The sequence below is a fragment of the Agelaius phoeniceus genome, chromosome 25, assembly GCF_051311805.1.
Source record: "Agelaius phoeniceus isolate bAgePho1 chromosome 25, bAgePho1.hap1, whole genome shotgun sequence".
Classification (NCBI taxonomy): domain Eukaryota; kingdom Metazoa; phylum Chordata; class Aves; order Passeriformes; family Icteridae; genus Agelaius; species Agelaius phoeniceus.
The window spans coordinates 3,932,447-3,959,057 of NC_135289.1; the positions used below are offsets into that span (position 1 = coordinate 3,932,447).

Here is a 26,611-nt window from a genome sequence, read left to right on the forward strand (position 1 = left end):
GATCAGACACATTTAAATGTATTTTATTGCTCCTCCTCACAGATTCGGAGGTAAGAACCCACAAAGCCCAGCAGGTGTGTGCTCACTTTGCCTCTCTGCTGGTTTTGCAGTGGGACGCCTTCTCCATCCCGGAGCTGCAGAACTTCCTGATGATCCTGGACAAAGAGGAGAAGGACAAAATCCAGCAAGTGCACAAGAAGTATGAGAGGTTCAAACAGAGACTGCAACAGACCCTGAAAGAGGCCAGAGGCAAACCTGGATAACCTTCAGGAGGCACTGGGCATCAGACTAAGATAGAGACTGTTTTTAATGAAAAGACTTCTCAGGACACCTTAGTAGTCATTCTCCCTCTTCAACCTTCCTTAAGGACTGGCTCCCAGCACCCCTAAAATGATCCTATTGCATTTTCTTCTTCTGAAACCTCTTCTCCCAGGACCAGAGCCAGTCCAAGAACGGGAAGCCTGTTTATAAAACAGCTTCAACAAAGCAAACACAGCTGCTGGTTGGATTTCCAGCCGTGCCATCCTCTGGAGAGGCTGCGTGGAAAATCCTCAGTGTGACACCCAACAGGACCCCTGTGCTGGCTGAAGTTTGGAGCAGGGCAGCTCTTGCTGTTCCTGCTCCTCCCAGCGAGCTGCTTGTTCCTGTTTGGAGGTGCTGTGGCCCACAGTGCCCTCATGGCCCAGTTCTGGTTTCGTAAGGAGAGCACAGGAAAAGGGGAGGAGGTTGTTGCACCAAACCACGTGGGTGTTGCAGCTCTAGCCAAGCCCTGGACTTGTTCAGGGCTAAGGCAGCCAGGGAAATGCCAGGTTAGGACACCAAGGCAGCTGCAACACCCCAACAGTCTGTTAGTAAATATTATTGCAACTTGGTAATAGTAATTCCCAGGAAAGTCATTCATTTTGATTCTATTTGACTTCTAATTTTGGAAAGAGATGAATTACAGTAACTGTCCCTGATGCTTAGCCAAGTTAGCCAGGGTTTCACCAGTTCTCTACTCTGTAGGAATTGGAACCTATGTTCCCAGAAATTCTGTTTGAAAAGTGTAAAGGTGATGGTTGGGGCACAGGCTGTGGGTTCAGCGTTGAAGGTTTAGCAATATGTGTCCATCAGAGGAACCCAGGAAAGCTCAAAACCCCTTCACAAATCAGATTTTGAGCTGTGAGCGCGCCTGGCCCCGAGGGAGAGGAGCCCCATCCAGGGCTGGGGTGTGGAGGTGGCACCAAGGAAGGGAATTCCTGTCCTTGGATGCTTTCTGCTCGCCTCACCTGGGCTTCCTCCTGCTCCTGCTGTCCCAGCCCTGCTGTCCCTGTGCCCTGTTCTCCCTCCCCACTCTCAACTGGTGCTGTCCTGCATGTCCAGGAGGCTTCCCAGGATTTGCTCTCTCCGTGGAGCCAGGAGAGGACAGCAAGTCTCTCTCTGCCTGTCTCAGGGCTGCCACCACGCCATGCTGAGCATCCCTCAGCAAAGTCCTCGAGCTGCAGGCTGGGTCCCTGCCCTCCCTCCTGCTGCTGAGGCCGTGCAGGGGTCACTGCTGGGCTGCAATGATCCTGGGGGAGAGGATGGGCCCCGTGTTTACCCTCAGTGCTCCATACCGAGCACGCTGCACACAGCCAGGGCCAGCCCTCCCTCTGTTCACAGCCCAGGGAACGGGAAATGTCAGTGCTGGATTGGGATGGAGCAGGGACGGGGTTGGTGTGGGCTCATGGAGCTCACTGTGGCTGCTGGGAGGCAGCCGGTTATTGGGGAATAGGGAGGAGTTCAAATTTACCTCAGTGCCTTTTTTTTCCCTTAAGTGTGAAAACCTTGCATTTGGGCTAAGGAGGAAGCTGTGCAGAGCCTTGTCCCTCCTGTCCCCACAGCACTGGTGTGACGAGGCCCTCGTGTCTGGGGAGGGATGAGGAACTGCTTTGTTTCTTTCTGGAAGGTGATTGCTTGGGATTATTATTTTTTTTTTTCCAGATTTTGAGTATGTTTCTAAACTTTATGAGAGTAACTGCATTACTTGGTGTGAAAGCCGCTTTCTGCCGAGCTCAGTTGCAGCTCCTGTTGTGGTCAGCAGTGAGGGTTTGTTTGCTCGCAGGGCTCTCTCTGGTGCAGAGGAGCCTCCAGCTGTACTGTACTCTACACCCAACGACCTTTAACACCCGCCGTGCTCTGGGGCTGTTTGTCCAGCTACAGGCAGACTTAGCACTTCACTGTTCACTGGTGGAGTCATTGAAATACCGTTTATCTGGTGCTTTGAGCCTTGAGAGCACCGTATAAATACTTCAGTTCCACCGTGGGGAAGAGCGCTGTAGAAACTGCCGGTGGCTCTCAGAGGGAAGAGCCACACGCTTGGTTTGAAATCCCTTTTCTTTCTGGCTGAAAGTTGTGCAGGTTTAGTTCTAGTTTTATTTTTATGTTGGTGTCCCCTGTCCCTTCCTGGCCCCAGCATGTCTTTGACAGTTTGTAGAAGGCATGGCTTCGTATGCAATCACTGTGGATGCTGCTGAAAACCTCCTGCACCAGCAGGGCTCGTTCTTTTGGGTTTTTTTTGGTTTTTTTTCAATATGAGGGGCATTTGAGGAATTGGTAGGTGTGAAAACTCAAATTCTCAAGGGTCAGTTGAGCTGGTTTTAGGAGTATTTGCCCCTTCTTTAAGCGCAAATCCTGTTGGCAGTGCCTTTGGTTAGCAATTGTCTCGTGTAAGTTTATTTTCCATGGCTACTGTAAAACCTGTAAAATAATGTGTATAGGATGGAATAGTAGAGCTTCTATGGCAAAGTGAAATGCATTTTTGCAATGCTGTAATTTATTTTTACTACTCCCTAGTGATTCTATGGCATTTTTACAAAATGTCTCACTCTCAACTTTTTTTGAAGGTTCTGGAACTATTTGTTCATACGCAGACAGTGTAAGAGAAATGAGAATAAAGCTGTCAGTAATTAAAGAAATCTCTTGAACTTCTTTTTCTGGTGCCCTCCTATGGAACGTCAATGGATTTAGCCTAAAGGGAAATAGAGGAATCTTTCCTAATTTCCTAACTTACTGTTAAAGAGCTAAAGAATATTCACACCTGTAAGACCTGACCAAAGTGTTCCATTAATTTAATCTTTTAGCTGGGGCTGACAGAACTGTTACCTGTGATAAATTACAGCTCATGTCACACATTTAGATGTATTTTTATATATAAAAATAATATAAACTACAGAAGTCCAGCTAATGCAGTTAATTCTCAATGCTGGAATGTCTGAATTCAATATGTGGAAATTTTTTAAAAGTTTAGAAAGATAAAATCTCAGCCAGAGGGGTTTTACTCAGTGGCAGAACACACTGCACTGTCCCAGGATTGTGTTGGAATGTATTTTTCTCATATTTCAGAGGAGATTTATTCCACATCCTTGATCAAAGATGCAAAGCAAGAATGTTAAACCACCCAAAAACCATTGTAGCATCCAGTGCTTCAGTATCAATTTCCATTAAAAAAATTCACAAGAGAATAATGCCAAGGGGTTTATTGAGCTTTTTATTTTTATGAAAAAGGAACACCTGGAGTACAATTATTATTATTATTATTTGGGTGAATTCCAGACCTTGTAAACATCCAGGACTCATTGTGGAATGAGCAGGGCCTGTGCATGATCCTTCTATAAATAATGAAAATACTGAGAGCTGAGCAATCCTTAGAGCTGATTTTCCTCCTACTTCTTGCGGCCAAGCTTTGGAGCCTTGTCCAGGCCCTGGATGTATCTCCGAGGTAGCTGATATTCTTCTGCAACACAACCAAGAGCTCACTTCAGCTAAGGAAGACCTAAAGAATTGAAACATCTCAGTTTGGCTGCAACCAGCCCAGTTCCAGAACCTTCTTACCAAGCAGCATCTTGGCCAGATGATGGATTTGGTTGCCTTGGATCTGGACCTGGACTCTGTCCTTTGTTCCTGGTGCTGGGCTGATGGTGGCACTGGCTTGGACCTTTTGTTGGAGAGTGTTGGCCACACATTGTGGGTCCAGACCATACAGCTCAAGGTTCTTGATAATTGTCACCTGTGGGGTTAAATAATAATTAGAAGCATCACTACTGAAGGGTTAATAATGATTGGAACCATCACTGCTGAAGGGTTAATAATAATTGGAAACATCACTGCTGAAGGGTTAAATAATAATTGGAAACATCACTGCTGAAGGGTTAAATAATAATTGGAAGCATCACTGCTGAAGGGTTAAATAATAATTGGAAGCATCACTGCTGAAGGGTTAATAATGATTGGAAACATCACTGCTGAAGGGTTAAATAATAATTGGAAACATCACTGCTGAAGAGTTAAAAAATTATTGGACTCACCACTGCTGAAGGGTTAAAAAGTGATTAGAAACATCACTGCTGAATGGTTAAATGACAATTGGAGTCATCACTGCTGAAGGGTTAATAATGATTGGAAGCAGCACTGCTGTGGGTTTAATAATGCTTAGAAACTAGTAAAGACTGGAAATATCACTGATAAAGGTTTAATAATGACTGCCAAAGCTGCCCTCAGGATCTGGGATTTCACCTGCTCAACCCCCCTCATTTAATTGTCTTTTTTCACCTTCTTGTTTGATGATCTCTGTGCTATGCTGATGTCAATGGGCTCGATGTTTCCTTTCCTCACCACGGGTTCTTGTCCAGAAAATGTCACCTGGTGCAAGGGCTGCAGTCGTTCCAGGCACCTGGACAAAACAATAATCTGTGGCATTCTGGGAAGGGATATTGAGCACAAAAGGATGTCCCATTTAAGGTGTGAGATCTCATCTTGCTCCTATTTATCTCCAGGAAATGACAAATCAGGCAGCTCCCACCATGGGGTTTGAGTTGCAGGCAATAAATCTGTGCAGTTCTGGGGAGGGATATTGAGGGAACAATCACCTGCTCAAGAGTTCATCCCATTTAAGGTGTGAGATCTCATCCTGCTCTGATTTATCCAACAGGCAGTCACACAGAATGGCATTCACCTTTACAAAGCTGCAAAACAAAAGCACACAGAAGGAGCAAACCAGGTCACTTTTTTTCCTCTAATTTCAGCCTCTTCTGCAGAAGCAGGGGAGGAAAACTTCCACCTGTACTCACTTTTTGTTTGTTTCATCAACCAACTCGTTACTCTTCACGTAGTTAATGATGATGTTTCTCACCTCACTGCTTGAGAGGATGCTGCCTTTTCTGAGGACAAAGAGAATTTTGAACTCAAAGTATTTGGGAGTTGGGTTCTGGCAGTAAGAGAGAAACAGCAACTACAGTTTTGTTGGTCTCTCTCTTCATTTCTTTTTTTTTTAGTGCTTACCTGTGTCCAGATTCCTGAAAGAGTGGGATCATTTTTGTGGAGACCCCATAGAGTGGAATGATCTCAGGAGCATGGTACACTTGTTCTCTCTCTTCACTCTTGCTGTCTTGGGCAGCAGAGGCTGAGGAAAATCCTTCAGGCACTGCAAATGCTTTAATGCTGCCACAAGAATTGTTTGGTGTGAGTAGAAGGGATGGAAACAGAGCTGGAGGCAGCAGATTCCACTCCCTTCTTTCAGAGACTCCCAACTCCTTTAAAGGCTGATATTGTTCTACGTACTCTGGGTGTTTCCAGTCCACGTCCACGATGCTCTCCACACCTTTGCTCAGCTCCTTCACTTGCAAGATCCTCTGGTGCTGCATGCATTGCAGGAATTTAGAGAACTGAAGGAAGCAACAATCAGAAATGTGGAGTCAAGTATTTTCAACTCCTGCTCTTGTGTTTTAAACTTTTTCTCTTTCTCTGTTAATTATTAAAATTAATTTTTTAAAAAACCACCCAAACCAACAGAAAAATCTCACCTTCTTATAGCTTGATTTCTTTATGTCCAGTTGTTTTCCAGCAGGGCTATAAATGGATTTTTTAAAAGTTCTTTAGTTATGAGTCACCCTTCATTTCTTCTTAAATCTTGCTACTTATGCTAGAAGTTTCTTAACAGCAGGAATACAAATCACACAGAGGAAGAGCTACACCAAAGAAGCTGATAAATAGAATGTGATGAGTGAAATTAGTGCTGATCATCTTGAGGCAGGCAGCAGCCACTCAGGTGACCAAACCATGGTGAAACCAATGTCAGCCAAGCCAAGTTGGCTCCCAAGTGCAAATCCAGGTCTGGACAATCCTTACATCCAAGTATTTAATATAAGGATTGTATATGATCAAAGTATTTGATGGCAGAAGTGAGCATAACCTTAATTAAGAACTGGAATTCATTTTTTACTCAAAACCTGTTTCCTAAATATCCCACACAATCTTCACATTTTAAAGACCAAATCCCAGCATGCAAATCCCAATTCCATCTCCTTCCCACGTACCAGCAGGAGACCATGTGGCTGCCTAGAAATGTGCTGGTGAGCAGGGGGAGATCTGACTTCTTTACTCTGCATTTTAAAGCATGGAAAAAGCACTGATTAAACAATGCATCCATTTGCTCTGCAGGGAGAAAAAAGGACAGGTAGGCAGTGAGTTGCCTGTGAGCTTCAGCAAACCAAAGGGGCACAGTTTGGGTTTCCTGGCATCTAAAAATACCTTGTGGGGTCCTGCTGTCCTCAGCCTCCTGCTGGTCCCCCGTGCTGGCATCCTCAGCTGGTTCTGCAGCTCTGTTCTCATGGAGCTCCTCCTTCCCCAGCAGTTGTGCACGAGTGTCTGTGTCCCTCAGGCTCAAATCCCTGATGTCCACGTGCTGCTCTGGCTCAGGGGAGCAGCTGCTGCCAGGCTCCTTCCCCTGCAGCTCCTCCTGGTCTCCAGCACTCTCCATTGCAGCAGGATCTGTCACCAAGGGAGCTAAGGTAGGAGGAGAAGATTTGTCACCATATTCCCTACAAAAGGAAGAAAAAGCAGAACACAGCTTTCCTTTTGCTGCTTTCAACCACAGGACAGTGAACAGATGTCACCCTGAATAAAGGAACTGGCACCTGCATGGGTCTTTTTCTGCAATCTCTGAACTGTAAAATTTACTTTGAACTCATCTTCCTCCATTAATTCCAAATAAAGTTCCTATCTGAGCTGTACCCAAATAATTCACTAAGTTGGCCTGACAGATTAATCTCAGATTTGGGTTTCAGTAAACACACGAGACCTGTTGCCCATTTTCCCCCAGGCCTGGCAGTTACCCACCAGAGGTGATCCAGGTGAGTGTGCAGCACAGCAAAGCCCTTCCCTTTCATTCCAGCAGCCAGCATCTCCTCCGTGGACATGGTGGCAACTCCAACTGCCACGGGAGCTCTGGGAAAAGAAGGGAATGTTGGAGCAGGACAACACAAACACCCAGTGCCACTGCACACAGGCTGTGCTAATGTGTCACACTGAATTTATTTTACAGCCTCCCTGCTCTTTACAAATTGTGGGGTTTTTTTCAAGGTTCTACATTTTTTTCTGGTATGTAAGGTTTTTCAAAGAATCCTGAGCCTGGATGAAGTGAAGGTTGTGCAGTGACACATTCTGGCTTTTAATAAATGACAAGAAGTGCATGCACTGCCAGAAGAGACCAGCAGTGAGAGAGAACCAATGGCTTTAACACTCCCTCACTCAGAACTTCCACACAGACACAAAGACAATTGTGCAGAATTCAATATTTTGTTAAAAACACTGGTCCAAAAGAACCAATTTACAAAGCTTCCCACCTCAGTTCAAACATATCCTAACTCAAAAAATTAAGGTTTTTTTTCTGCTGTATCTTCCACTGCTGAGGCTCCTCGAAGACAACATTTCTGCTTCGATTTCCTCAAAATTCTTCACTTCGTTTTTAGTTTCTGGACAGGCTGTGGATGGGAGAATGCTCTGTACCTGTTTCCCAGCAGGGTGACAGCACAGAGCGTGCCCCGTGTCACTTGAGGGAGGCCAGAAGGTGGCACCACAACTCCTGGCAGCATCAGGTCTGCGGGAAGAATGAAGCACATCCATTTCTCAATGAAACGCTCAGGCACCGCCTCCCCCTCCCTCCCTCCCTCCCTCCCTCCCGTTACTCAGCAGAACCACGAGCTGAGCACACGCCAGGGAGAACAGGAGTCTCTGTTTCTCCTCCTCAAGCGCTGCTTTTCCCCGTGGAGTGCGGGATCCAATCCATAATCCATGCTGGGCACATCCCAAAAAACTGCAGAGGAATGAAGCTTGCTCAGCCCTGTCAGACCTGAGGGACTGTTTTGAACGAGCTCCCAGCAAAGCTCTTCATTAATGGCATGGAAAGGAACAAGGAGAAGCACCAGGAATATCCCATTTACCCTTCCCAAGGGAAGGTTATCCCAGCAGCTTTTTCCCTGGAGACAGAATTGCCTCAAAGTTTCCACTGCTGCCCCATCCCTCCTGAACGTGCCACATCAGCTGCAGCCAGCTGGCAATTCTCAGGGAGTTGCCTCCTCGCTGTTTTGGATAGAAACCACACCCCTGCTTCCTTCTGCTTCCCACACCTGGGAGGACCAGCCTGGGGTGGGAGCAAAGCAGAGCTTTCCATGCTGCAGGTGTGGCACCATGTCCTCACCAAAGGATGGGAGCAGCAGCTGCTCTCCCTCACTGCAGCTCTCTGCAGTCTGAGCTCTTCCATGGCTTGGTTTTGCAGACATCTCACATTTTTCTCAGCATTCCTGATTTAATGTGGAGCCTGAAGAAGCCAAGATGCTTCCCCCTGTTCATTGTCACAAGTATTTTTATCAAGTCTACAATGAACTCTGCAGCTGCCACCAGAGCTCCACATGGCTGGGGACAGAAACCACATCAAGGCCTTAATGTGACTGCATAAGCAGCATTCAATGATGCAAATTAGCAGGGCAGACAGCAGGTATTTGAATTTATGGAAGAGATATCCCAAAAGATGCTGCTTTTAGGAACTGAATGTCCTCCAGCCTGCAGCACTGGAGAGCCTGGTGCCTTTCCTCTCCCTTCTGAGGACTGGCTCTACCTCTCCCCCTGCCTTTGTGGCCATTGTCTCCCGGCCAGCTCCTTATCTTTGGATCCTGCACAGAGGTAGCCTGGTTGCCAGGGGCGATGAATGACCCGCAGGACTCTTTCATCAATGTCCTGCCCCATTAGCAAGTCTTTTTGCCCAGAAACTGGGTCATTCTAAGTCAGCAGCCAGGCTCTCTCAGATGTCTATCACAGCACTTTATTTTCCCCAAGAGCAAACAAAGCAGAGAGACCTGAGTTCCACTTTGGATGCTGTGTCATGGAAAAAGACATCCCTCCCTTCGTGAGCACTTCCAGGTAGAGATCAAGGCTGCAGCAGCTCAAATTTAATCTTTTTCTGCTTGAGCAGTTCAGCAATTTCAAGTTTATAATGGGCTGATTCTCCTGAGTCTGAACTGCATCCAAAGCAGGTTTCAGAAAACAGACACCTTTCCTGTTGGTCTTGATCCATGATGAGGTGGTAGAGCCAGTAACCCAGGGACTCAGCTCCAGCCCCACCTGCACAATGCCCAGGCTGCCTGACAGTGATTGCACTGCAGCTCCCAAACCACATTTCCTTCCTCTCCACAGGATGAGCTTCTTCACCTGGGCACTGACAGGAAGCAGGGTGGCAGCAAAGGAGCTGTCAAAAGGGACAGACCAATGGCACAGGCACTTCTGTGTCCCAGGTCAGGGCTGCTCAGCACCCTGAGAAGGGATTTCCAAATCTCAGCCTCCCACACTGAGCAGGTTACTGCTTTAAACACCTTCACCTACTTTCCTTCCTTCACAAACTCTTTTTACAGCTAATTTATTTCCTTTCTAGGACACCACCACTATAAATTTTTTTGAGTACTCATTCCTTCTATTTATTTCAGGTACATTTTTGCCACTGTGAAAGAAAACATCTAAAAAGTCCTTTAGGCAAACTCCTTTTTGCAGTGCAAAGGGACAAAGTTCTGGTGCTCTTACCTGCACCTCCTGCAAGTTTCTGTAGCACTGGGGGCCATGTTGCAAAGGCAGGGAGAAGGTCTGGGTAGACCCACAGAGTGTACACTGTCCCAAAACAGAAGTAAATTTTAAAATGTATCATTAAGAACATTTCTAGATGCTGTTTCTTTTCATCTTTAAGACTAAACTCTCATTGGATATTAAACTTAATTAGATAATAAAACACTTAATTGGATAATAAAGAAATGTGAAATCAAAACAATGCCACAATAATTACCTGGGAAGGTAAGCAAAGAGGGAGGATTACTCCAGTCCCTTCCCCCTACCTGTTGGATACAGAACTTTCTCAACTTCAAACAGAATCGGGTTCCTGTGGTTCATGTACACAGTGATGGCCTCCCCTTTGTGAGAGTATATTTTGATGACATTGAGCTCTTCCTTGTTTGGAACCAACTCAGCCACTTGTTCAGTGCTCAGGCTGGGGAAAGCTGCTGCCACATCACTTCGTAGCTTCCTCCTGCAATGAAAAAAACCCCAAATGTGTTACAAAGCTGCCTAGGCCATCCCTCAAACTAATTCCAACAACTGCTGTTCTGCTCTGTTGCCTGTTCCTGAGATTCCCACCTCTTCACAGGAGATAATCTGAAACATTTGTGTCTGGGTTTACAAACGATCTGAACGATACACTTGCCCTGCTCTTATCTTCTTTAAACATCTGCTTTCAGCTTCTGTTTGCAGCCCGCGCCTCTGTTTTGTGCTGTGATTTCAACCTGGGAGTGCCACACTGGCTCTGCCCAGCTGTCACCCACAGCTGGAGCAGGGGACAGCCAGATTTCCCTGTCCCCCAGTTTTAATTGAAGTTTAAGCCCCAGTGACCAGCACAGGGGGGTTTGTGGTCATTCACAGCAGTGTCCAGTGAACCTGAACAATCAGGAGGTCAGCCCAACAGTGCTACTCAGGAACATAAAGAATTAGAGAATTACAGATGGTTCGGGTTAAAGGAGACTTTAAATCCCATCCAGTCCCACCCCTGCCATGGGCAGGGACACCTTCCACTGTCCCAGGTGCTCCAAGCCCCATCCAGCCTGGCCTTGGACACTGCCAGGGATCCAGGGGCAGCCCCAGCTGCTCTGGGCACCCTGTGCCAGCACCTCCCCACCCTCACAGGGAATAATTTCTTCCTAATATCCAATATAAACCTACCCTCATCCAGTTTAAAGCCATTCCCCCATGTCCTGTCACTCCACTCCTTATCCAAACCCCCTCTTCGTCTCACAGCCCCGTTACACACTGAACTCTGCTATAAATAAGCACAGAAGGCCTCATCCAGGCCTCGGCATAACATTTCAATTAAACCTGGCTTAATTACGGCAACATCTTCCAGCGAAACGCACAACTCCGTGCTCAGGCCGGGAGCGTGTCACAAGCAGGAGCTGAAAGCAGCTACTCCCGGGGCATCGCCGACCGCGACCCCGGGGCCGAGCCCCGCGCGTCCCCCCGGCCCGGCGGGGGGGGTCCCTGCCTGCGGGGTCCCGACGCGGCACTCACCGGTCCGAGCCCTTGATGCTGGTGTTGGCCCTCACGCGGAACGCCCTGGCGAACATGGCGGGCCCGCGCCGTCCCCTCAGCCCGCGGCGGCCGCCATGGCGCCGTCCGCGCCCATAAACCGTCCGGCTGGAAACGGCGTCCGGCCGCGCCGAGCCCCCGCGACCCCCGCTCCGCCGCCCTCAGGGCTCCCGGGCCCCCTCGTCCGCGCTGGGGACCCCCGCCCCAGCTCCCTGAGAGGCACCAGTCCCCCTGCCCGGACTCCTTGAGGGGGTCTCGGTCTCCCCTGCCCGACTCCTTGAGGGGGTTCCGGTCCCCCTCGCCCGCGTTGGAGACCCCCGCCCCAGCTCCTTGAGGGGGTCTCGGTTCCCCCAACGCCGGTTCCCTGAGGGGGCCTGGTCACCCTGCCCCGGCTGTTTAAAAGGGTCCCGGTCACCATTGCCTGCGTTGGAGACCCCCGCCCCAGCTCCTTGAGGGGGTCCCAGTCCCCATCACCCGCATTAGAGACCCCCGCCCCAGCTCCTTGAGGGGGTCCCAGTCTCCCCAGCGCCGGCTCCTTGAGGGGGTCTCGGTCTCCCCACCTTGGCTCCCTGAGCGGGTCTCGGTCCCCCTGCCAGGCTCTGGGATCCCCCCACGGCGGCCCCCAGGCTCCTCCATACGAGGGGTTCTCAGAATTGTGGGGGTTCTTTTGTGCTTAAACTTCTCAGCTGTTGTCTGGTAAACGTGCCCTGGCAGCTGGGCATCCTCGCTGTGATTTACATATTTGCTTGCGTGTTCCTGATCGATTTCTAGGTGGAGATTGAAGAATGTGGAATGGGTAGGAGTATTACAGGAGCATTGTAGTAATTGCAGCTTTTACAGAGTTATGGAGATTGGAAAATCCCTCCAGGATCATCGAGTCCAAGTTGTGCCCGATGCCCACGTTGTCCCCAGCCCAGAGCACTCAGTGCCACATCCATCCTTGGGCACCTCCAGGGATGGGCGCTCCAAACCCCCCTGGGCAGCCCCTTCCAGCCCTTTCCATGAGGAAATTCCTGCTGATGTCCAACCTGAGCCTCCCCAGCCCAGCCTGAGGCCGTTCCCTCTCCGCCTCTCCCTGTTCCCTGGGATAGGATCCCCTGGCTGTCCCCTCCTGGCAGGGAGTTGTGCAGAGCCAGAAAGTCAGACTCCACTTGATTTTTATTTGTTTTATTAATTTAAGGGCAGTTTGTGGAAATAAATACACCTCCTACATCTCATTAGAGAGCTCTCATGTTCCAAAACGCCACCGATGCCTCCAGCTCTGTAACTCCCTCTGTTCCAGGTCAAATCCATGGCTGCTCGCGGGGAGCTGAACATTGTCCTGGACTTTTTATTCCAAATCAATCCCTGCACAGCGGCTGGCAGGGTCGGGCAGCCTGTGCTGTCCCAGAGCCCCCTACATGCAGCACTCAGCGTTTTGCCTCCATCCACCTATTCGCAACCACGTTACTACTGAGCGTTGCTTCCACACCTCGGTGTGAGGAGGTTCCTTTCCTCCATGCCGAGCACTCCGCGGTGTGTGGGGGCCCCGCGGAGCGGATTCGGCTGAGGGGAAAAGCGAGGCGACCGCTGGAGCTCCGCATCCTCTGATGAGGGGATCCCTCGGGGCGGGTTTGGCTGAAGGGAAAAGCGAGGCGACCGCTGGAGCTCCACAGCCTCGGGTGCGGGAGTTCCGCGGGGCTGGTTTGGCTGAGGGGAGAAGCGAGGTGTGCGCTGGAGCTCCGCAGCCACGGGCGCCATCCCGCCCCGGCGGCCTCCTCTCCCCCAGGCCGAGCACTCCGCGGTGTGCGGAGTCCCGCAGGGCGGGTTTGGCTGAGGGGAGAAGCGAGGTGCGCGCTGGAGCTCCGCAGCCCCGGGTGCAGGGGTCCCGTAGGGCGGGTTTAGCTCAGGGGAGAAGCGAAGCGACCGCTGGAGCTCCGCAGCCCGGGGTGCGTGGTCCCGCGGGGCGGGTTTAGCACAGGGGAGAAGCGAGGCGAGAGGTGGAGCTCCGCAGCCCCGGGTGCGGGGGTCCCGTAGGGCGGGTTTAGCTCAGGGGAGAAGCGCAGCCCCGGGTGCGGGGGTCCCGCGGGGCGGGTGTCCCTGAGGGGAGAAGCGAAGCGAGGGAGGCTGGAGCTCCCCAGCCCTGGGTGCAGGGGTCGCGCAGCGCGGGTTTAGCGCAGGGGAGAACTGAAGCGAGCGCCGGAGCTCCGCAGCCCCGGGTGCAGGGGACGCGCAGCGCGGGTTTAGCGCAGGGGAGAACTGAGGCGAGCGCTGGAGCTCCGCAGCCCCGGGCGCGATCCCGCCCCGGCGGCGCTGCGCAGGCGCGGGCGGGCGGGCGGCGGGCGGGGGCCGTTCCCGGGGCAACGGCCGGGCCGGGCCGGGGCCGAGCGGCCGCGCTGGGCAGCGGCACCCGCCGGGAATGGGGCCCGCGCCGGGGCCCCCCCGACACGATGCTGCTCGGCAGGAAGCCGGACGGGCCTCTCGCCGCGGGTGAGCAGGAGGGGGCGGCCGGGGGTCCCGCGGGGCTGGGGGGAAAGGGGGGGGATGCGGTTTGGGTCGGTGGCCGCCGAGCCCCCCGCGTGGTCCCAGCCGCCCGTCGGGTCTGTCGCGATAGGCGTCGCGATTTTAAGTTTTTGAGCAGTCGACAGCGAGAGACGCCGCCTTTTTTTTTTTTTTTTTGCCTTCCCCACGCTTTTGCAGCTGTAATTCTCACATCTCATTTTTAAGGGATAACCTGCTTTAAAGGATAGTCCTATCAAGTGTTGAAGTGTTTGCTCGTTTTCTGCTCGTTTGGGATTATCCTGATTAAGGGGAAGCGGGAAGAATGGTGGGCAGTGATTCTTAGGGATGTATTTTTTTGCAGTGCAGAAGTTGCTTCACAAAAAAGAACCTCTAAATTAAAAGTATCTCGAATTAAGATTTCCCAGAAGCATCGCACTGCTGCGGTTTGAAAATTCAGTTAAATTCCAAAGATCATTTAATGAATGAAGGAGAATCGATGATTTTACAGACTAAAATGTGCATTTAAGCTTTTGGCTCTGTCTCTGTCGGTGTGAATTGTTGTGAATAACTGGTTTGTGTGTGGGACCGTTCCAGCCAGGATTGGAGATGGATTGTACGACTCCTATATGAGGATAGATGAGTGTAGATACCCAGAGCCTACAAATGAAGAACGGAGCCCCTCGGGAATTCCTTCCCTTTCAAGACCTCATGTGAGTATTTTAAAGTCATCTGTGTCTTCACCTTGTGCAGTGTGGGAGTGAGAGCTGTGTGGGGGTCTGATACCTCCCTACAGAGAATAGATTTAAAAAGTGGCATTTTGCTGCTTTGTAGAGGCTTCTTAACATTATTGTTTTTTCTGAGCATGAAAATGATGTGCTGCATTCAGTGCAGAACTTGCTGGCAGCCTCAGGAACCCCATCTTACTGCCCTCAGCTCAGTGTTTTAATAAAAATAAAGTTATTTTACAAAGGCTTGCAGCGTTCTGCCGTGTCACCTTGTGCTCTGATTAGTCAATCCACACATGCTTTGCTCTGCCTCCTCCTGCACGTTTCCATTTTAGTTTCCCTCATGAAAATTCTGACTGGTAAGTAACATAGGAGCAGTGTGAGTCTGTGTGGCTGCCAAACACCTCACAAAAGTACCTTTCTGCTCCGAAAGCTTGGGCATTATCTGTCACTTCTTTTGCTTCCAAAACAGTCCTTATGAACTGAAGGTGTTGCTGGGCTCTTTCATCAGGGCTCTGTTCCCTCAGCAGATGTGGAGCTGGGAGATTTTTTTTTTCCCCTTTAATTGGCTCAGTAGTGCTCGTGTTCAGCTGTACTTTTGTGCACTGATCTGTCCTTTAGATGGGTTTTAAATGTGTTCTGGCTCTTGTTGAGTTCTGGCAGAAGGGAAGGAGCTTAAGCTTAAAAAAAACCCTCTCACTTTCTAAAAAGTGAAAATAGACATTGCCCCGAGGAACATGCATTTGAAAATCATCACCTTGTGGGATTTTGTTGTAACAAATTTGGTCTGTGCAAACTCAGGGGCATGAGTCTGGGTTTTTTTTTCCCTTTTTGGAAATGTTGAGGGGGAACAGAAGGAATTTGGAGTTCTGTTGAGCAGTAGGGTTTGAGGAGTGGTGGGTTGGGGTTTTTTGTGTGCAGGGATATGGAAACATTTCAGCTGCAGTGTTTTGAGCTGTAGTGTGACTTCATTTGTTCATAACTGAGTACAAGTCAGTAGAGTGGAACTATCCAATGCAATACAAATATAAACCCATGAATATTTTGTTTGATTTGTCTTCATCTGTGTGTTTTATCCTTAAAGCCTGTTAACTTCTTAGGGCAAGCTTAAGGATTTATAGCATGCCCAGTTTGCATGGTGGTGTACCAATAAAATCCAACCTCAGTGGTATCAGGCAAGCAGGAGCTGGGGCTGAAATGGTGGTGCTAAGTTTTAATGGGAAAATACCTGGAGTTTTAGTTTTCTTGCAAGATGTGTTATTATTATGTAATGTTACATGAGAGTTGAGGAGTGTTGGTGACTGCAGCTGCCCATTCCTTCATCTGAGCCTGCAAGAGAACACAAAGTCTCTCTGCTTTGAGAATACATGGGCTGGGTTCAATGTGTTTAATTCAGTGTTCAGAGCATCTCTGCAAACCAGTTTGTGCAGGAATTGCAGCAACTGTTTCCTTGTCAGTGAAAATGAAGTTTTTGTCAGGGAGAGTTTTCAACAGGGTGCCACTGGTTGTTGTCAGCCTCATTTCTCGCCTGCACTTCAGCAATTAAACAAAAAACTTGTGGAGGCTGGGATTTGTAAAATCAAGCTGTTGAAAGAAAGCTGGTGTTAGCCAGGAGTCATCTGAGTGCAGCTCTCCTGAGCTCAAGTGAAGATGGAGCTATATTTGTGTCTCACCATCATGTGGCAACTGATTTTGGGAGTCCTCTAAGAATGAAAATTGAGCCCTTACTACCGTTGAGTCAGGTTTGAAATCCAAAGCCATAATTCCTTCATTAAGAAATCGTTCCAGGATAAATGGAATCATGAATTGCTGGTTTATTTAGGGATTCAAAGGTACAAAATGTTTGCTATGAGCAGCAGCACAAGCAGAGCTGCCGCTGCTCTTGGGTGGAGAATATTTAAACAAGCGTGACCCGAGTTCTGTGTTTATATCTTGTGTTTATTTGTAAACTTTCTGTTTGGGTCTGCCAACTGAAGAGTCTTTGAGGCAGCTCTGAAGAAATGTCATTCTTATCTCGGAGGTTCAGCCAGGCTCCAAGAAAAAGGCGTTTATTCCGAGTTACCAGGGCTGGGCTCTGTTGTTTTTACTGCAGGCTCTGGCTGGGCGTGTCCCTCCCAGTACACCACATTTTGGGGTCGATAGGAGGAGTGGAGCTTGGTAGGATCTCTTCATGTTGATAAGGACTGACTTCTGCAGGGAAATGCCCATTTTTTGGGGCTTGTGAGCAAGAACCAACATTTCAGGGCAGCACCAACAACCAGAGGCTTTTATGAGCTGTGTGGAGTTGGCTTTGGGGAGAACATTCACTTCCCTGATTTGCTGACCCTGCTGAGATGTTGGACTGGATGTAACTAAAAAGGAATTTGGTTTTATTGCCGTGGGGCTGCAGGTTTATTTATATTTTTTTTGTTTGATTCCTGTGTAGTTATTTTGGTTTTCAGGGATTTGGTTTGGCATGTGTCTGAGATCTTTATTTTTAGATTAAAGGACAAAATGGAAAACAGATGTTGCTGCTTCAGTCAGGGCTTCTTCAATTCTGCCTGGATGGGACAACACCTCTGTGCTGCCTCTCAGCAGGGAGTGCCAGCAAGCAGGAAAAGGAAAAATTGCTAGAGGGGAACTGACCTCCGGGGTGTTCAGCATTTACTAAATAGTAAAATTGACAAGCCTGGAAAATTTCACAGTGTTTTTCTCACCTTCTCTGGGTTTGTTTCAGATGTAAATATTTTAGCACATGGCGGTAAGAGGGAGTGCTCGCAGACTGCTCTCAGCTGAGTTGGAGTGGGAGCTGTTCCTGGTTGTTCAAGTGTGTGTTAAGAGAGTTCTGCAGCTCTCTGTTCCCTCTGTGACAGTGCCAGCACCCAAGAGAATGGCTGGAGCTGTGGCAGGGAGGTTTAGGTTGGATAAAAGTTCTTCCCCCAGAGGGTGGTGGGGTGTGGGATCTCAGCACATCACTCCCGATGTCCAGAGATGCCAGGAGAACCCTTGGGGGTCTCGGAAATCCTGGAATGTTGCCAAGAGTGTTTGGTGGCTTGATTTTGATCCATCCACAGAAGTGACAGCAGTTTGAGGACATGAGAATCACTTTAGAGTGAAGGGTGTGAAAGGGACACATTTATAGGGTGAAATATAGACTTTAAGGTTTTTGGTACAGGGGGGTTATGGAGACAAGATGGAGGGATCAGGGCGTATCTTGTCCTTCTTCTTTCTTCTTCTTGTCCTCCATCTCCTGTGGTGATGTTGGCACTTGGGGATTGGTTTATGGTGAGGGTGCACTTGCTAACATGGGTGAAAAGTATTGGAAAATAAAGGTAAATATCGTGTACATAGATTTTAGTATAAAAAGACATGATGGCCTCGTGGGTGGGCAGAGTGCCCTTGGCTGCCTTGCAGGTCAGACCTCTGTTGGGCAGACAGAAAATTCCGTAGATAAGAAACAATAAACAATCTGAAGATGGAAAAGCTGAAGAGTCCAGACTCGTCCTTTGAAACGTGTGCCACCCAAGAACCACCCTGCCCGTGTCCAAGCAGAGACAGACAGACAGACAGACAGACCGGACAGTGGGGCACAGAACAGGCTGCCCAGGGCATGGGCACAGCCCCAGGGCTGCCAGAGCTCCAGAGCAACGCTCTCAGGGGCTGGGAGGGATTTTGGGGTCTCCTGTGCAGGACCAGGACTTGGACTTGATGATCATTTTTGTGGGTCCCTTCCAGCTCAGGATATTCTATAATTCCACCATGATTTCAAAGAGAGGTGTGGATATGATGATGTTTTCCCCTCGAAATTAAAACCCCACCATTAATTTTTAGATTCTGAAGGATGGTTTACCTTGCCTTGCCCTGTCCCCCTCCTGTTCCTCGTGCAGCTGCCTCACAGCAGCCATGTGTCACCTGCTGGGGTTGCTTTGTGTTCCTTTGGCAGCCTGGCTGTGCACTCCTGCTGCCACTGCTCTGCACATCCACGTTCCATTCCGTGCTCCAGACAGGTGCAAGTTGCATCTGTTGGTGGTTGTGCTGCTGCACCCACGTCTGAAGCTAAACATAGCTGTTCCCTGGCCCTCCACTGAGTGGAGAGAGGAATTTTGTGGTTGTTTGAGTCTTTGGCTGTCTAGGGTTTCCCTTTCTGGATTTAAAAGCACATGTGCTGTTTCAGGGAGCTGCTTTCTCTTTGTGTACCCTTCTATAACTATGCTTGTAACTTAATTTAGCCCAGCATTTTATATTTGTTCCTAATAAATGCCAAACTCATCCGTGTTACCGATTTTCTGTTGGTAGTGAGTTTATTTTTAATCTATGCTTTAAAAGATAAACTCAACTACTTTTTCCCTTGTAGGTTTCTATCAACAAACTTATAATGAAGGATCACCCTCTGGCTGCAAATCAGGTCAAAGTGGAGCAGTTATTTGAGGACTCTGGCAACAGAAGGAGCAGCACTCTTCACTCTGCAGGCCTTACTCCAGAAAGATCTCTGCCTTCCCTGACAAAAGAGAAAACCCTAGAGAGCCTGGGTGCTAGAGGCAGTGGAAGCTCCTTGAAATCACACAAAGCTGTCTCCCAAGCTCCAGAGGAAGCTGTCAAACAGTTCAAACATCTGCTGTCAGCTTATGAGCAGCAGGAGATCTTCAGTTTCTCTGAGATTTACTTTGTGGGGCCGTCTGCCAAAAAGAGGCAGGGGGTGATCGGCGGCCCCAACAACGGCGGCTACGACGACGACCAAGGCAGCTACATCCACGTGCCCCACGACCACCTGGCTTACAGGTATGAGGTGCTCAAAATCATTGGCAAGGGCAGTTTTGGACAAGTTGCTAAAGTCTATGATCACAAACTGCACCAACACCTGGCCTTAAAGATGGTTCGCAATGAGAAGAGGTTCCATCGCCAAGCTGCCGAGGAGATCAGGATCCTGGAGCACCTGAAGAAGCAGGATAAAACAGGCAGCATGAATGTGATCCACATGCTGGAAAGCTTCACCTTTCGGAACCACATCTGCATGACCTTTGAACTCTTGAGTATGAACCTGTATGAGCTGATTAAAAGGAATAAATTTCAGGGTTTCAGCCTCCAGCTGGTTCGGAAGTTCGCTCACTCCATCCTGCAGTGTTTGGATGCCCTTTATAGAAACAAAATCATCCACTGTGACTTGAAGCCAGAAAATATCCTCCTAAAACAGCAAGGGAGGAGTGGAATCAAGGTTATAGATTTTGGGTCCAGCTGTTTTGAGCACCAAAGAGTCTACACCTACATCCAGTCCCGGTTTTATCGGGCGCCAGAGGTGATCCTGGGGAGCCGCTATGGGATGCCCATAGACATGTGGAGTTTTGGCTGTATCCTGGTGGAGCTTTTGACTGGCTACCCTCTTTTCCCTGGAGAGGACGAGGCAGACCAGCTGGCCTGTATCATGGAACTTCTTGGAATGCCACCTCAGAAGCTTTTGGAGCAATCCAAACGAGCCAAGAACTTCATCAACTCCAAGGGTCACCCCCGTTACTGCACGGTGCTGACGCAGCCGGACGGGAAGGTGACCCTGAGCGGGAGCCGCTCGCGCCGCGGCAAGGTCCGGGGTGCCCCGGGGAACAAGGACTGGGTGACAGCTCTGAAGGGCTGTGATGACCCCTTGTTCACTGGTTTCCTGAAGGATTGCCTCAGCTGGGATCCTTCCACACGCATGATTCCCAGCCAGGCCCTGCGGCACCCCTGGATCTGCAAACGGGTGCCCAAAGCAGCCGCCTTGGAGAAAAGCGCCGGCAGGAGGATTTCCAGCTATTCAGGTTCCTTCCAAGGAATTGCTAACAAGCTGCCTCCTGTGGCTGCAGTCCCCAGCAAGCTGAGGGCCAGTCTGGCCACTGAGCCCAGTGGCAGCATCCCTCTGTGTACTGTGCTCCCCAAACTGGTCAGCTAGTGGGGAGTGCTGGGTTCCCAGGGTACGCCCCGTGTGTGTGCGCCGTCTGTTCATGCCGTGGGAGGAAATGAAATGAGAGGGTTTTAATGGATTTACTTTGTGGTAGGGGCTCAGTCTGGAATATTGGAAGATCAGTCAGAAATGTGCACGTTAAAGGGCTGATTTTATCCAGTTGCTTCACTCACACCTGGTGCATTCCCCACTGCTGAGGGTTCAGCTCAGCTGGGGAGTACAGAGACACTTTGGCTGATGTGCTGTTTAAAAATGCTGGTTTAGAAACCAAACCATTTATCATGGTTCAACAGGTTCTTTTGCTTAAGGCAGGAAAGGAACTTGATTTAAACTCCCATGTTTTCAGTTGTCTCCAGCTGAACTCTTTCTGTTCCAGGGGAAAGTTTTTAAATCTCTTGTCAAAAGCACAAATACATTAATGTAATGCATTAGGAACTTACTTGCAAATTGTTTAAGTTTGAAGAATTTTATTTCTCTGCATTGCTTTTCCCTTATCTATCCTGGGATTTTAAAAACTGTGATGGGATGTAGACCCCAAAGGAATTTGTCATTGGAAGAGAAAATACTCAGATGATAAAATTTCAAAGCAGCCATGAAAAAATGAAATGCCACGAAACACAGGATATATCTAAATAAAACTACTAATTTCTGTAACACTTGCTATTTCCCCCTAAAAATCTATGGAAAGCTTGTAGGGGTATTTGGGATCAGGCCTGGTCCATCACAAGTGTGGGCCACTTTGTTCAGGTAATGATTGAATTCTCTGTTTCTTTGGAGCTCAGATTTCCATCATCAGTTCTGCCAGGTGTGTGTCTTTGTTTTTCCCATGTTTCTAAAACAAAAATGTTGAACTTCAAGAGCTGGTTTATATCCATGTTTGAGATTCTGGTAATTGCAAAAAATTATCTCTTTGTGTAGAGTGAATTCCATTGAATTACATGAAGCTCTTTTAATAAAAATGCAAACATGCCACCCCTGTCAGACAAGTAGAACTTTTTCAGGCCCAGGGCTGTGACTGGAAAATGAGGGAGGGGGGGAAAACACACATTAATAATTGGGAGTGTGCTCTGAAATCTCAACAAAATCTCTGGAAACATAACCAGGAAAGACTGATAAGGTGCAAGAACTGGCTAATCCAAATGGAAATATTTTATGGGAAGAGCTGCTTTGTTTCTAATTGCCTTCCTCCAGGCCTTTGGGTGCCTACATTTTCTCATTCTTGAACTCCATGAGCTTGTATTTCCTCTTCCTTTATCTTCCCAGAACATGCCAGGGTGGTGTGACCTGTCACAACCACAGCCCAGCTTGTTGGGGTTGTTCCTTCTTGCAGCCTCATGGCCCAAGCCCATCTCCAGATCCATCTGATCCCTTGCCAGGTGCCTGAACAGGACTTTAAATGCAATTTAGAGCTTTTCTGAACAGGAGGTTTGAAATGTAATGACTTTTTCTCTGCAGCAGGTTTTGAATGCTGAAGGAAGGAGACTCTCAGTATGCAAACAAAGGAGTCACCAGGGTGATTTGAAAGATAAGTGAGCAAATGTTCAGTAGGAGACCCTTCCCCTGAGGAGATGGGGCTGCTCTGGCCCCTCTGGGTCATTGCAGCACTGGGTGCAGGCCTGCAAAAAACCTCAAAAAGACCCAGCCAAAGCTCCAGAGGACTCGAAACTGAGGCTCCCAGGAGGGTTCTCATGTGTGGAGCTTTTCTGAGTTGTTTTGTTGAGCAAGTGTCAATTCAATGAGCTTAGTAATGATATTAAAATAACAGTCTGGCCCTTATCTGTGCAGCAAGCAGCATGGATGGGCTGGCCTGGGTCACTCACAGCAACACATGGCTGGGATTTTTCATTTTGCTAGGCTGAGTGAAGTTTTGTTTGAATGAAGAACCAGGGAAGTGGATTCTGGAGGGAAGTGGCAGAAGATGCCATTGATTTTAGTAGAATCTCTAATAGATCTGGCACATTTTCAGAAGCCAGGAATCTTCTTCTTTTTCTGCCCTTTACATTTCTTTATAACAAAACACACCAGGTGAGAGAGGAGAAGGGACCCTTGCAGGATGCATGGAAAAGGATTTTATAAAGATAAGGTGGTGGTGCTGCTTCCTGGCAGAAGGAGCAGTGCTGGTGTGCTGGGAGCTGCACAAACATCTGTCTGTAAAAACTAGAATAATATTGATAATTCTGTGACTTTTGGGGAGAGGTGGCTGTGAGGGAACTCCTCCTGTGGCAGCCCCTGGTGCACACTGAGTCATTTTGCTTAAGGCTGGGGCTGTGAAGCTGCAGATAAAGCAATTAACTGGCAAAACTGTGGCTTTTCATCTAGAAAATGTGTTCAGCATGCCCTGACTGCACATGGTGTTTGTTTAAGACTTGCTCTTTCTTACTTGGTACTGCCATATTTGAAAATCAAATACGTAGTTAAGTGAATTGCTAATTTGGGTGAGAAGGAAAAGCAGCCTCAGCAGATATTTACTGGGCTGGAAACTTCTTCCTAGCCTAGGAAATACAGCTGAGAATATTGGGGTTTTGTTTCCAATCACTAATCCCCAATTTCTTCATAGAACATTTGCTCTTGGTGAATTGTTTGATGCAGAATTCCCAGAGTGGGAGAGCCAAGCCCATAAATGTCCTGTGAGGAATCATCCCTGCACACCCTGGAGTGGCTGAGTTCCCTGGGGAAGGGAGCAGGGCTTGTCCCAGCCCCTCTGGGGGACCCTGGGCTGTGTCACTGTCATTTATCAGGGTTGGGCACAGCCTCGGTGCCTGGGCTCTCCAGATATGGCCAAACCTCCAAGTCACACTTGTTTTTGGGAAAGCCAAACCCTGGTGAGCTCTGAAATCACCAGAAACCATCCCCTCATGAGCTGTGCTGCTGCTGAGAATGTTGGAAGCAGCCTAGAATTGAAAATGTCTGAGGAGATAAAGAGCAGTTTGTATTTGTGAGGGAGTTTTGCTTTGTTGAGCTGCCAGCCCTGGCACCTCTGGTGTGTTCTCCTCAGAAGTTAGCACATGCAAATCACTGGTGTTTACAGCAAATCAGGCACTGCATCTCTAAAATCACCCAAACCTGTTTGAAAATGCTCCTTGGAGTGTTTCACTGCCCTGTGAGAGGTGCAAATAACAAATGTTCTTTGGCTGCAGTTCCAGCTCTTTGGCTCAGCAATATTTTTATATAAATCAATGACAATGCATGAGCAGCACATCTGAAGGACCCAAACCTAAATCTAGAGATTTTCTGGGTAGCACAGACACTCCTCACTGGTGTTTTTTATCCTCCCAGCCTGTTGGAATGGCAATCCTGGTTGACCAGTGACCCAAGAATTCCCAGCAGATGAATGGGACAGATTTAATTCAACTTTTGTGGAAGAGTGAGTGATTGCTTACAATCTTTTTTTACCTCTTGCAGTTGAAAACTTTTTAAGCAGTTGCAGAACTTCTTTGCAATGGTGATCATCTTCAGAACTACCTCTCAAACAAGCACAGGGTCCTTTCTAAAGGGCTGCTCACTGCAGCTCTCCTGGGTTTTTTACTTGTTTAATACCAAAAGCTGTCCTGGCTGTGAAACATATATATGATGATCTCAGCAATGTCTTGCTAATCCCAGGCACACAAGCAAAAGGCTGATGCTGCACCCAGAGATCTCTGCTGAAATGATACAAATCCCCTGCCTGCCAAAGTTTAATTCCGTTGTGGAAGTGGAGAGCCGAAATAATATGGAAAGATCTGTGGGACTTGTGTGCTGAGACTGAAAACAAATTGTGCTCAGAGACTTTAATGAAAAACCCTGGGGTGTCTGCACGTGCTGGGTGCTCAGAGCTGTGGGCACCTGGCAGTTTTGGTGATTTTATATTCGGTGCTTCACAGGATCCTGGAATTGTGAGGCTGGAAAAGCCCTCCAGGATCATCAGTTCCAGCCTGTGCCTGACCCCCTCCTTGTCACCCAGACCAGTGTCCCCTCACTGGGCACCTCCAGGGATGGGCGCTCCAAACCCCCCTGGGCAGCCCCTTCCAGCCCTTCCCATGAGGAAATTCCTGCTGGGTCCAACCTGAGCCTCCCCAGCCCAGCCTGAGGCCGTTCCCTCTCCTCCTGTCCCTGTTCCCTGGGATAAGATCCCAAATCCCCCCGGCTGTCCCCTCCTGGCAGGAGTTGTGCAGAGCCTAAAGATCACAGACTCCACTCGATTTTTATTTGTTTTATTAATTTAAGGGCAGTTTGTGGAAATAAATACACCTCCTACATCTCATTAGAGAGCTCTCATGTTCCACAATGCCTCCAGCTCTGTAACTCCCTCTGTACCAGGAGAAATCCGTGGCTCCAGAACATTTTTAAAATTTTTAAAATTTTTAAAACTCCAAATCAGGGGGGCTGGCAGGGTTGGGCAGCCTGTGCTGCCCCAGAGCCTCCCCACACACAGCACTCAGGGTTTTACCAGCCTCCCTCTGCCTCCCTGCAGCCACGTTCCTGTTCAGGGGCTCTTGCACATTGCAGATGTTCCAGCTAAATGTCAGCAGTGCTCAGAATCTGCAGCTTTGCCTTTTTATTAGGAATATTGTGATGAGGTGTGATAGGGTGGGGGGATGTGGAAAACATTGGAGGTGCATGTGGATATATAACTGTGGAGGAACGTTCTGGAAATCGGTCAGTCTCAAACTATGTATCTAAATGTAATGAGCAGATTTCTTGAAGTTGTACTTTGGGTCATTTTTAAAAAAGAAAATAAATGCATCATTTTCTTTAGCAATCGAGTGTGCAAATTCCTTCAAGTCCTTGATTAAAATGAAAAAAAAAAGAAAAGAATTCTTTCCAGATGGTGGAACTTACCTTGTGCTGGCAGACACCACCTCCTGTGGCATCTGCCTGGAGAGGAGAGAAAATTGTCACTGTGTGAGTGGGAGGTTTCTGTGTCTGTGCTAAACGTGCTGAAGCTCTGGTCTGACAAATGTTCCCCTCGTTAACAGTGCTGTAATTAGAACACACCAGAGTTTTGCCATGACATTCTTCAGTTGTCACTTTCTTATTCAGCCCACTAGAGAGCTTTTTAAAGCCCAGAATCCTGCTTATCCCCAGGCTGAAAGGAGAAATCCAGTAATAGCCACTTAGGGAAGATTTGCTTTTATTAGAAACCTATAAATGGGTAACTTACTGTACACAAGTGGATATTGGGATGGTTTGAAGATGAAATCATGCTCCAATAAAAGGTCTCCAGCTCCAACCTGGGTGATTAAACCCAGAGTGTGCAGACAACACAGTGGATTTTTACCTCATTTTAATGATTTTAATGTCAGTGAGCAACAAATACCTGATTGTTAAAAAGTTTGCAAGCTGAAAACAGTAAAAATATATATAGAGAGAGATTTAGATGTCTTTGTTTGTGGTATATGTATATAAATGTGTAGCTCTGTGTTCAGCCTGCCATGAGGCCACAGGACACTCTCTGAGTGACATTTCCTCAAGCACAGCCCCTCAGATTAAAAAAATAAGCTTATCTGCCCTGCTGTAATGCTTGTTGGTGTAACTTGATAAGGGATTGTCTCCCAGATTCTGCTGTCTGAGCTGCACCCGGAGCTGTGAGGGGAAATAATGTTTGGTGCCAGTGAGGGCTGGGGAATCCAACCCCAGAGCTGGGCCTGGCAAAATCCTGCTGAGGGATGTTGGTAAAAACCTGAATGTGCACCAAGAATCACACAATCACTGAGTTGGAAAGAGACCTTAGAGATCATCGAGCCCAACCCAGCCCCAACCCCTCAACTCAACCCTGGCACCCAGTGCCACATCCAGACTTTGTTAAACACCCCCAGGGATGGGGACTCCAGAACTTTCTCACCCTTTCTGTGAAAAACTTTTCCCTGCTATCCAACCTGTGTTTCCCTTGAGGCTGTGTGCTCTGGTTGTGTCAGTGCCTGCAGACAGAGCCCAGCCCCAGCTGAGCACAGGCACCTTTCAGGAGCTGCAGAGTGATGGGGGCAGCCCTGAGTCTCCTTTGCTCCAGGCTGAGCACCCCCAGCTCCCTCAGGGCTTCCTCACAGGGTTTGTGTTCCCAGCCCCTCGTGATGGGGAGCAGAAGCCTGGAGTTTGTTACTCCTGT

At 48.5% G+C, this 26,611-nt stretch overlaps 3 protein-coding genes across 4 annotated transcripts in view; 2 read left to right on the forward strand and 1 right to left on the reverse strand.

Annotated features, from left to right (window-relative positions):
- Positions 1-2,936, forward strand: part of RASSF5 (Ras association domain family member 5) — a 35,725-nt gene extending 32,789 nt beyond the window's left edge. For both annotated transcript variants that reach the window (XM_054648730.2, XM_077190685.1), the window contains one exon: positions 111-2,936. In XM_054648730.2, coding sequence (XP_054504705.2) covers positions 111-263 — 153 coding nt within the window. In that variant the 3' untranslated portion in view covers positions 264-2,936. The remainder of the gene's footprint in view (positions 1-110) is intronic.
- A 546-nt stretch (positions 2,937-3,482) lies between these two features.
- Positions 3,483-11,551, reverse strand: EIF2D (eukaryotic translation initiation factor 2D). The gene is made up of 15 exons (XM_054648728.2): positions 11,395-11,551; positions 10,173-10,363; positions 9,868-9,951; positions 7,804-7,894; positions 7,135-7,242; positions 6,547-6,836; positions 6,333-6,450; positions 5,820-5,865; positions 5,578-5,681; positions 5,299-5,457; positions 5,088-5,177; positions 4,887-4,982; positions 4,570-4,690; positions 3,853-4,027; positions 3,483-3,754 (listed from the first exon to the last, which is right to left on the reverse strand). Exons 1-15 carry the CDS (start codon positions 11,448-11,450, stop codon positions 3,684-3,686), a joined length of 1,800 nt encoding a protein of 599 aa, XP_054504703.2. The 5' UTR covers positions 11,451-11,551; the 3' UTR covers positions 3,483-3,683.
- Positions 11,552-13,726: 2,175 nt separating this feature from the next.
- Positions 13,727-25,267, forward strand: DYRK3 (dual specificity tyrosine phosphorylation regulated kinase 3). Its single transcript, XM_054648729.2, has 3 exons — positions 13,727-13,881; positions 14,488-14,603; positions 18,952-25,267. Exons 1-3 carry the CDS (start codon positions 13,842-13,844, stop codon positions 20,515-20,517), a joined length of 1,722 nt encoding a protein of 573 aa, XP_054504704.2. The 5' UTR covers positions 13,727-13,841; the 3' UTR covers positions 20,518-25,267.
- Positions 25,268-26,611: the final 1,344 nt, after the last annotated feature.

Excerpts from the sequence above, each read along its gene's own strand:
- EIF2D (XM_054648728.2), bottom strand. The coding sequence starts at position 11,450 with ATGTTCGCCAGGGCGTTCCGCGTGAGGGCCAACACCAGCATCAAGGGC. Across the intron at positions 5,866-6,332 it reads AGCCACATGGTCTCCTGCTG|CCCTGCTGGAAAACAACTGG; the intron begins GTACGTGGGAAG and ends ATCCATTTATAG. Across the intron at positions 3,755-3,852 it reads TCTGGCCAAGATGCTGCTTG|AAGAATATCAGCTACCTCGG; the intron begins GTAAGAAGGTTC and ends GTTGTGTTGCAG.
- DYRK3 (XM_054648729.2), top strand. The coding sequence starts at position 13,842 with ATGCTGCTCGGCAGGAAGCCGGACGGGCCTCTCGCCGCGG. Across the intron at positions 13,882-14,487 it reads GGACGGGCCTCTCGCCGCGG|CCAGGATTGGAGATGGATTG; the intron begins GTGAGCAGGAGG and ends GGACCGTTCCAG. Across the intron at positions 14,604-18,951 it reads CTTCCCTTTCAAGACCTCAT|GTTTCTATCAACAAACTTAT; the intron begins GTGAGTATTTTA and ends TTTCCCTTGTAG.